The sequence below is a fragment of the Schistocerca gregaria genome, chromosome 6, assembly GCF_023897955.1.
Source record: "Schistocerca gregaria isolate iqSchGreg1 chromosome 6, iqSchGreg1.2, whole genome shotgun sequence".
Lineage (NCBI taxonomy): Eukaryota > Metazoa > Arthropoda > Insecta > Orthoptera > Acrididae > Schistocerca > Schistocerca gregaria.
In genome coordinates this window covers 222,660,470-222,671,639 of record NC_064925.1, presented here as the reverse complement: position 1 = coordinate 222,671,639, position 11,170 = coordinate 222,660,470, and the positions used below count along the sequence as shown (strand labels likewise).

Sequence of the window (11,170 nt, the reverse complement as noted above, 5' to 3'; positions counted from 1 at the left end):
CATTGGTCACAACTGCGGTCAACTGTCCAGGCCATGATCCTATCCAGAGTCATTAGAGACATCGGGCCAACGATATTACGGCTGGTTACCTAACACTATCTAATAACTATAAAATCAGACAGTGTAAATCGGCATTGCTTGAGGTTTGCAATACAGAAGTGAATGTAGCACTTGCCAATGACCATTATCGCGTATACATCACAGACCTTTCAATGCCACTGAAATGAGCTTCATAAATGCCTTAGACTTAGCCCCGGGCTTTGCCTATTGTTGATTTTATTGTAATGACAGGGCGATAGTCAGCTATAGAATAAACTGAAAATGAAAGTACTTTCAAGTCGGCAACTATTAGTGTTGCAGATGTCCACTAAAAAATAAGAGAGCAGTTGGTGAAATACGTAAAATTTATTTTTTTGCGTTAAATAAACCAAGGAATGTTAAAGAAAATTGAAAAATGAATAAACAGAACAACATTAAATGAACACGAAAAACGAAACAAATAACACAGAGAACAAAAAAGGAACACAAATAAGAACTTTTGGAACAAACGAACATTTTTTCAGTTGGTGCATGCTGCACCTTAGGGTTGGCCCGAAATACTCTCAGCTTCCCCCTCCTCCACCTCTACACGGACTTCCTCCATCTTGGCAGCACCCATAGGACATTCAGCTGCCTCCTCCTCTAAATCTTGGTGGGCTTCTTCCATCCTGACAGCTTTCATAAGATTCTCAGCTGCCCCTTGCTCATCATCTCCACATACTGGGTCAAACACAGAAGCATCCACGAGACCATCACCTGCCTCTTCCTCAACATCTCCAGAGGCTTCATTTGTCTTGGCACCACCCATGAGACTTTCAGCTGCCTCCTCCTCTAAATCTTTATTTCCTTTTTCAATCTCGGCAGCATTCACAAGACACTCAGCTGCACCTCCCTCCTCATCTCCAGATATTGGGTCAAATACAGTAGCATCCACGAGACCATCACCTGCTCCTTCCTCAATATGTCCACAGGCTTCACCCATCTTGGCAGCGCCCATGACACTTTCAGCTGCCTCCTCCTCTAAATCTTGATGGGCTTCTTCCATCCTGGCAGCTTTCACAAGACTTTCAGCTGCCCCTTCCTCATCATCTCCACATACTGGGTCAAACACAGAAGCATCCACGAGACCATCACCTGCCTCTTCCTCAACATCTCCACAGGCTTCACTTGTCTTGGCAGCACCCATGAGAATTTCAGCTGCCTCCTCCTCTAAATCTTTATGGGCTTTTTCCATCCCGGCAGCATTTACAAGACTCTCAGCTGACCCTTCCTCCTCATCTCCACACACTGAGTCAAACATAGCAGCATCCACAAGACCATCACCTGCCCCTTCCTCAATATCTCCACAGGCTTCACCCACATTGTCAGCAATCATCAGACTTTCAGCTGCCTCCTCCTCTAAATCTTTATTTCCTTTTTCCATCTCGGCAGCATCCACAATACTCTCAGCTGCATCTCCCTCCTCATCTCCACATATTGGGTCAAATACAGCAGCATCCACGAGACCATCACCTGCTCCTTCCTCAATATGTCCACAGGCTTCACCCATCTTGGCAGCGCCCATGACACTTTCAGCTGCCTTCTCCTCTAAATCTTGTTGGGCTTGTTCCATCCCAGCAGCATTCTCAAAACTCTCAGCTGCCCCTTCCTCATCATCTCCACATACTGGTTCAAACACAGCAGCCCCTTCCTCAATCTCTCCACAGGCTTCACCTATCTTGGCAGCACTCATGAGACTTTCAGCTGCCTCCTCCTCTAAATCTTGATGGGCTTTTTCCATCCCGACAGCATTCACTAGACTCTCAGCCATCCCTTCCTCATCATCCCCACATACTGGGTCAAACATAGCAGCATCCACAAGACCGTCACCTGCCCCTTCCTCAATCTCTCCACACGCTTCACACATCTTGGCAGCACCCATGAGACTCTCGGCTTCCTCCTCCTCTAACTCTTGGCAGCCTTGTTCCATCTTCAAAGCATCCACGAGACACTCAGTTACTATCTCCTCCTCTTGATCCATCTTGGCACCGTCCACCTAGGCAACCAAGATAGTGTTAGGTACTTGGTTAAACTAGATACGACATTATACACTAGAACTTACATTATGAAATAACAATGGGTAAGAGATTTCTGACGTTACAGTGAACAAGTGGTTTATATGGAGCATCAGTGTTTTATGTCAGAGAAAAAAGAAATTCATAATTTGAATAACAGTGATAATGTTTAACAGGTAGTAAGTAAGATATTGGAATATTAATACAACACAAGAGGATGACTTAGTGTACGGTACGAAAAAGAGGGTCTTCCAATATCACCGACTGCACAAAAATGTAGCGTTAAGATTCTCGTACTGCCAGCATGTCTGTAACAAAAAGTCTCGGACCTACTGAAGAACTGGATACAACACCTTGGCTCTGACCAATGACGTCAGAACTTTCCAGAGATCATGTACTACACAGATTTAACAGCTGAGACAAGTGTTCATGAACAAAGGGATGCAGGAGAGGGAAACAGGTGGTAGACATATTGGTAGACATATATAACGTCCAGTAATATTTCGACCCTAACGCCAAGGATATCACTTGTTTGAGTCCTAGTACTTCTGTAAAAAGTAAAGGAAACAAAAAAGAATAGGAGTTCTGGTAACGTATAATACCTCACATGACATATATATGTGTCGTATCTCGAAATTCAGTCGATATGTATAGGTTAATTGCAGTATGGAATACAAATTTAACATACGTTGATTTCCTCATTTTCGTTAGCATTGGTATCCTATTCTCCATTTGAACCATATATATCAAGTGAAGTACGGATTACAAATTTTAAAGGTGTTGTTTCTTTCACCTCCGCTGCTACTAACATTCTGTTCTTATGTAGACAGTATTACTAGCGAAGGTTGAAAGATCTACATACGTGATATTTCATCCCATACTTCAGTTGACCTGTATACGCCAACCGAAGTACGGGATGAAAATATTACGTACGTCGCCTTCAGTAGTGCTAGTGCAGACTCGGAAAATGGTACTACCACCCGACGAAGAAATGTGTCAGTTACAAGCGTTATGTGGTTTGGGGATTCGCAAATGACGCATAATTCCCCATTTGCTCTTATTCCCATTACTTTCAATGACGCTCAGATTGCGTATTAACGAGACAGAGATTTGAAAACCAGACTTTAAACTCGTTTTTCTTTCCAGGAGTAGTTATGGACTGTCTCCATACTTTTATGTGTATACACGGTTAATTGAAATTAAAGAACCTGCAGAAAGGATGAAACCCGGGAAAATGGTCCGAAAAAAGTCCAAACCCACTGGAAGCATCGCATTAGAAGACGAATGGAAAACTTGAACACATGAAATAGAAAGGGCACTAGAGAATTACATGGGCAAAAACGTTATTTCTAATAGAACTCTTGCCTAGTTCACCAGATACTGATTTTAACTGTTTAAAGAAGAAAATTAAAAAAGAAAAACAGGAAACGAAGCCTCATACGTGAATACACACACGTAAAAATAAGTTTTGAAGTAAACAAAAAACCGGGAAAACAAGGCTGGATGCAGAAGAAATGCGAAACACTACAAGCGTGTGTAACAATCGGAAAGTCAGATACCATATATGGGAAGATTATGGAAACAGTTGGACGAGAGAGATTGAGATGCATAAATATCAAACGCTTACCTGCCAAAGAGTTTCACACAGCAGTAAAAGACTCAATTCGGAGAAAGACTCTTGGCGTCACTACAGTGTTTCAAAATTGTTAAGCTCACTGGTAGGGAACCTAAAAAAGCTGTTCCACGTGATATACAAACCTTCCTACGCAGTTGAAATACACTCATACTTCCAAAAAAATGTAATAATCCCATTCCCAGACAGGTCAAATGCTCACAAGTTTCAAAGTTAACAGAAAGGTCACGAAAAATGTAATATGAATTAATGAAGACATTGGTAGTGGTGAATTTCTGGGGGGATGAATTTAGGTTGCGCGGAAGTATGGGGATGACTAACTCATTTCCGACCTTAGGTCTTTGAGGACAGACTGCTGCAAGGTAAAAGTAAATCAGTAGGAATTCCGTTTCTGAGGCTCACGGGGATAAAATACAGGGAGTGAGCTTATCCCAAACTTGTGCACAAAACAAAGAGTAATTATAAAGGTCTCAGGATCTCGCAGGCATACAGTAGCTGAGACGTTTGTAACCCAGAAATTCAGCAAGGAGTACGGAATGTAGACAAAAGTTAGGTATGGGGATTAAGGCTCAGGGAGAAATAATAAATCTTTGACTTGAGTTCATGACATTACAGTTCTGTCAGATACATCAAATTCCTTTGATTATTAGTTGAACGAAATGAGTAATGTCTTGAAAAGAATTATCAATGAAAACAAGCAAAGTTAAAGGTAGGATAGTAAAATGCGGTAGAATTGAATTAGAAGTTGAAGGTGGAAAAATATTAACAGATGCCACTGAGAGAAGTAAGCTTAGCTTTACTGCTTGGGCAGTAGTAACAGCTTATTAGCAAAGTAGAGAACATGTAAACATCAGGATGTCAACAGCGAGAAAGACGTTTCTGAAGAGCAGAAATTAGTTAAGCTATAATATAAATTTCAGTTCTAGGTAATCTTCTCTCGAGGTATTTGTCTATAGTGTAGCCATGTACATGAGTGGAACGCTGAAGATAGACAGTTCAGAAAGAATGGCATATATAGTTTTGATATACTGCTCCAGGAGAGTTCTGAAGATAAACTGGGTACAGCGTGTAATTTGCGAGGAGGAGGAATTGAATCTAAATGGAGGAAAAAGTCTTTTATCACACAGTTCGACTGAAAACTGGGTTCAGTTTCTAATATTCATCGTGCGATATCATACGATCGTATGCTGTTAACAAGGTGATGCGAGAGGGTGAGTTTGGAGAGAAGGAAAGGGGTTGTAAAATTTGTACAGGTAGAGTGTAGAACAAGAATTTAACACACTATGCAGACTGAAACGAATGACGGCTACTGCACGTATGGAGAAGCAACGAGCCTCTCATAGGATACACTACCGTGGGAACCTGCATCTCATCATACTTCAAACGGAGACTCCATCAACAACAACACCACGTGAAGATTTTCTAACAGTTGCCTGGCCCTTACTTACCAAGGGGAAATGGCCGTATTGATGTTATTCTTTGAAGAAGAGAGGCCTAGACTCCATGGATATACCCTCACGCGCAAAAAACTCTATCGTCGTGCATTCTGGTAGCATTGGCTAACTCATCGTTAGTAAGAAAACTGCTGTCCCTGTAACTCCACATTCAATACCTTCATTACCCTTCTAACATTCAGCACACTTTCATTAATCTAATCTTCTGTAATTGATTATTCTAGATTGTTATTGTCATGGCATTTGACAATACGTCTACTGTAATTTTTTGTTTTATGTTTGGTGTAACACCAGGCATATTTTCACTCTGCGGCAACGTGGACGTGTTACACCTGTTTCAATAAGTGGAGTATATTTTCGTAACCCTTTAATGTATTTCAAGCTACCTGCTACGCCCTCATGTGGTTCTTGTTCTATAATCATAAAGATGTACTAGAATGGCGGAAACAATGCCTTGAAAAGCCGTATGCAAGAAATAGTGAAGATGAGGGACTGGAGAATGCTGAGACAAGCAATCTGGAGGAGGAGGGAGTCTGTTCCCCGAGTGATCAATTTTATCTCGTAGTCAAGCACCTAAAACACTGAAAATCCACTAAAGATGGTGATAAACCAACAGAACCCGTCAAGGCTGCTAAACAACAGCTACATGAAGAACTGTCCCAAGTCACACTACCATGTACGAAACCAGGAAACACCCAACAAACTTCGAAGAATGTGCTACAGCTCCAACACAAAATAAAGAAATTGCAAACAAATGTGAACAATGTAGAATTCTCAATCTGATCACTCTACCCACCCAGATCTATCCTCTAGCATTGTAAGGAGATTCGAAGAAAGGATAGGTGTGCAAGATATGGAAGACTAATTCAGCTTTAGAAGAGGTGTAGATAAATGGTACTCGGGTTACAGATTATACCTGAGACAAGACAAAGGAAGAGTCAAGAAGGAAGCAGAGTATCCTAGGCGGGATGTCAGTATTCAGGTGTATGACAGGAACGATCATTTGAAGCTTAAAAGACTACTAAATATGGGCTCTGAAATGCAGCTGTGAGCATTTCATCTTCGATACTTGATACTGTAACAAAACCTCTTCTACTGCAACGTCTTGGCCTTCTATATTTTGAGGGGTGTAAGTATGACTCAAATCACGAAAAAAAATTCCTGTAAACATTGGCTGTAAAGTACTCACTATCAGAACTTGGGCCAGTTGTGCAGCTTCACTGTTGTGAAACACATCTCTTCCACAAAACAAGCACTTCTAGCTCTTAAGCTACAAATCTTAGTCCATGTTTATTAGTCTCTTTTTCTACAAATGATCGTTCCGGCCGCATCTCTGAATATTTATCATTCCTCCCAAGACACTGTATATTGCCTATATCGAGAAAGGGAAAAAAATTGATTAGGTAGATTGGCGACAGATTTTTGAGATGCTGAGAGAGGGAACGGCATAATGTATCAGGATAGAGGAGTACTGCAGTAACTTTACAGAGAAAGATGGTTGTGATAGGATGTGGATAATATCAAGAGGAAGCCACTGTTAAATCAGGTGTACGACAGGGCTACTCATTTTCTGCTATCTTGTTCATTGGATACGTTCAGAGGGCACTAGATGAATTTAGGGACAAACTAGGAGCTGTAGTAGGAATTAAAATTTAAGGTAAGATAATAGGCATGTTGAGATTTGCTGATGATATTACAATGTTAAGAGAAGGTTGGTTTGGTTTGGTTTTGTTTTCCATTAGGGATCAAAAAACAACTGCGGTCATACGCGCCCAAGTCAAAACTACAGATCACGAAGACAGAGAGAAGTTAAAAAGATACGGAACTACTAGAAGCGAGATGCAGATGAAAGCCACCCCGATTTCTTCCTATCATGTTCGCTAATACAGTTAAGACAAAAATCTTGGGGTGAGTAGACGAAATACCGTTACCCAGTGCTCACTTAACAACGAGGAACTGGAGACCGTAAAATCCTTTGGCTTTCTACGGATTAAAACAACCGTCAAACGGAAGATCAGGGAAGGATATTGCAAGCCAAATAAATCAGGCAACAGCTGCTTTTAATAAGAGCAGGAACCTTACGCATATCGTTTCATAGCCCAATACCTGAGGGAAGACCTCATAAAGACTTTTGTAAGGAATGTGCCACTGTAGAGAAGTGAAATGCGGTTACTCGGAGAAGCGGGAAAAAAACTGATAGCCTTCGAGATATGTCTGTACCGAAAAAAAACTAAGCCAACTGGTGCTCTGTAGGATTGGATAAAGTGAAGCCATTCCTCTTAAAGTTTGTTCAGCTCAGAAGGGCCACATGTGTAAGCCATCTACTGAGACGTTACGGTGTCATAAATGGCGTAAGTGAAGGAACAGCAGAAAGGAGAAACACAAGAGGCAAATTGAGACTAGTGTACATCAACCATATCATGGACGATACCAGCTGGATCTCCTACACCATTCTCAAGAAGAAGGCCGAAGACAGAAATGCTTGGCGAGCTGCTGATAGCCAACCTGATGGTTGAAGAGCTAAGAGGAAGAAGGAAGATCTTCCTAAGTTTTAAAAGTGGAGTAGCTAATGGCTACACGCTTTAAATTTTCGGAAGTAGATACGTGCTTTGAGTGATTACGGTGCGTCTGTGCTACATGTAAGGTGAGAAGTGCTGCTGTATCACACACGCTTCTCTGTTGATCTCCATCCATGAGTAAACTTCCTGTCAATCCACGACAGCTGTGTCAGAGCAAATGTTTTTTAATTCGTCGAGTCAAAATTAATAGGATTTACCACGAACTTGTTGCTCAGTCTGGAACAGAGTATGATCCTCACAATTGTACTAGCCGTAACTAAACAACTCAATTCGAAAGCAGTGTGTGTTTGTAGAAAATATAGGAAGTCCGCTCTATAGACTAACATCCATTGAGGATGTGGTAGGGATACAGATGGTATGGCTTCCAGTTTATTCCTCATTTTATCTCTAGTAGAAACTGCATGGAGACTCCTGTGAAATCTATGATTCGCCCAATGACGGACAGTAACACTTTCTCACAACTTGTGCCAGTGCATTTACCATCAAGTGAATTGAGAATCCTTTTACAATATCCCGTTTGTTTCAACATTCGAAGAAGGATCGTAACAGAGAATAAGTCTCTCCTCGAAATTGATCAGTGGTTCTTATTGTGTAAGCAGTGTTGAAAGAGAGAGATGACAATGTTCTAGTGTGACGTCTCTGTTGGGGTAAGATGATCATTTACAAATACAGTTGGAATGTTTATGAGGCCGACTTTATCCTGCTCAGTTGTTTTAAAAGTTCAGACGCAAGAACCGTTATCAAGCGAACTTACTAGATGTAGTAATTATTGCATTTCAGCTGTCCGTGTTAGATATTACCTTCTTGTAGACAACAGTGTTGAAGTGGTGTAACTGGTATAACCGTTTCATAGCGCTTCAAAAGTTCTTTCGGGGTATTCATGCCGTCAGTTATTTCCAGCTCTTGATTTCACACCCGCTGACTCGTTCGTAGCACTCGGAAATGCTCTTCTCCACTAAGAGGTTTGCCTAATTGCAGTTATTTGTATATAAGTGCGTGCGAAGTTTTGCCTTTGATTGTGATATTTCTTTGCGCTAATGTGACTGTTTAAGGTGCGACTGACCAGACGAGTGTATGCTACTGTGGTCCAGATTTGCATTTCTGAGAACCATCTAAAGAACTTCCGCTATTCTTGATAACAAATGAAAACGGCAGCAATCGCACTGAAGCCAGGCATTCTTATCTTCAGTATCAATCAGTATAATTTTTCAGCTATGATTCAGTAGGATATTTTGGCGAAGTCTTACGTCTCTGTGAGAGACAAGCCAATCATAAATGGTATTACACGGAAAATACCGTAAGTTGCACAAAGTCGATTACGACTTTGTCGCAAACTGAATTTCAGCTGCTGATATTACACTGTTGCCTGGTACGTGCAATACTGATAAACAGATGTCTCTCAGACTGCTGAGACCAGTCACGGTAGAGTTCTACAGTTGATGGAGACGAAATCGATATAGGCCGCCATCTGTAACGCCAGGGATATTTCCCGTGACAGTTTTACAATGGAATCTTACATTCCCTGAGTTGAGCCTTATATTTACATTAGGGTCTTCGAATCAACGATTGCTGGTATTATTATCCTAATATCGTGTATGTGTCTGTTAATACTTTACGTAAACGTGAGGGACAATTGCATTTTACAGTCATGGAGATACCAGTGCAAATCATGAGATTTTTTCGACTGATGTAATTTGCCTAAGTGGTCATTTCAGCAGTGTTTATAATCAGAGAAGTAACTGTTTCCTCATCGCTCACAAACTGTCAGACCATATCCTCGGCGGCCGCGGTGGTCTCGCGGTTCTAGGCGCGCAGTCCGGAACCGTGCTACGGTCGCAGGTTCGAATCCCGCCTCGGGCATGGATGTGTGTGATGTCCTTAGGTTAGTTAGGTTTAAGTAGTTCTAAGGTCTAGGGGACTAATGACCACAGCAGTTGAGTCCCATAGTGCTCAGAGACATTTGAACCATTTGACCATATCCTCATACTTACTCTAATGTCAGTAATGATGCTGACTTACCTCAGCTGGGCCCTCCTGCGCTGCATCTACCAGTACCATCTCTTCTTCCTTCGAGCGAATCTCACTTTGAGAATTCAGGTCGTTGTCTTGGACCTTGACTGGTGAATTTTCTTCTACGACCATATTTATTTTGAAGCGCCCAATGACGTGGACCTGTGGGTAGTTTGATCCTATCGTTACTTACTTAGCTAGGATGGCACCTGTCATTCATACATAAAACTTTAGACACCATACTTAGCATTCTTAAACAGATTATATATTAAATTAGCAGCTCTTAAATGTAGGTTATAAGAAGATTTCAGTTAAAAACTGAGGTTTTAAATAAGATAGAGAACTGGGGCATACAAGAATGAAAGGACGATGATTAGTGGTAGATTGACACGACTATCTATAACGCATCCATGAATAGTGACGCAGGCACTTGAAACAAAAAGCTGAGAAGATGTGCATAGGTTGGAATATAAGAAATAATTTACTGTCGAAGCAGAGCATAACGTGCAAGAGGACAAAGAGTTTAGCTCACGCAGAAGAATGGAACCAGCCATCAAACTGATAGATTTAACCACATGAGACATTTATCGTGGTCTGTTTTGAACGTAACGTTTGCGAAGGTTTTTTGTCTTTTACTTACAACAGTACGGCACGTACTTATGTACACCAAAATGCATAGTAAATTTAGCATGTAACTAAAAACAGGATTTTGTGTGAACGTTTTTGTAAACCCTGTCTGATGCCATAATCAAACACCTGTAACTTCATAAATCCAGAGAATCTAAATCAGTTCCCAGCTAGAAATAGGAGTTTTTTCTGAAACTAACTTCAGTGATTGTCATATCTAATACTACATTTCCATTTACTTCCTGTCTCTGGGCGATTGTTTAAATGTGTAGCTGGAAATCTTGCTGACTACACGTTGAACACAGGCCACCAGAAGAAGGGAGTGTGTGTCGATATCAGACCACAGTATACTTCATGTGGCGTGAGCAACACGGCAGAGGCACTTTTCTTGTTTGCATCGTTAGCGATAGAAAGCTGATGTGTACGTTTTAACTTGGCGTGTCCACGGCTCAGAGGAGGCATATCGTGAGGTAGCAGCTTCAGGGTGTGCGTTATTGTAATTCTCTGCTTCCTGCAGGAAGCTCATGTTTTTGGAACTGCTAGGCTTACGACAGTGGTCTTTAGATTGAAGTAGAAGGAGAGACCATCTGGATGTCAGGCTGCTGCGAAGCTAACTGAACTGTTGTTGACTCTGCTAACAAACAGTAGAGCAGTTAACACAGGATAAAGTAAATAAATTATGGAGTGGAAGAACAGAACTAGCATGTGTCTACATGGAGAAGGCCTGATTGGCTAAACGTGATACAGGACAGATGGTGTTCAAAGTTGCCTGTT

General features: G+C 41.4%; 1 protein-coding gene across 1 annotated transcript in view; it reads right to left on the bottom strand.

Annotated features, from left to right (window-relative positions):
* Positions 1 to 386: 386 nt before the first annotated feature.
* The window catches only part of LOC126278251 (uncharacterized), a 34,263-nt gene continuing 23,479 nt past the window's right edge, over positions 387 to 11,170 (bottom strand). Inside the window, exons 4-5 of the mRNA XM_049978245.1 lie at positions 9,779 to 9,931; positions 387 to 2,074 (exon numbers count right to left, since the gene is read on the bottom strand). Of these exons, the coding sequence (XP_049834202.1) occupies positions 581 to 2,074; positions 9,779 to 9,931 (1,647 nt within the window). The 3' untranslated portion in view covers positions 387 to 580. The remainder of the gene's footprint in view (positions 2,075 to 9,778; positions 9,932 to 11,170) is intronic.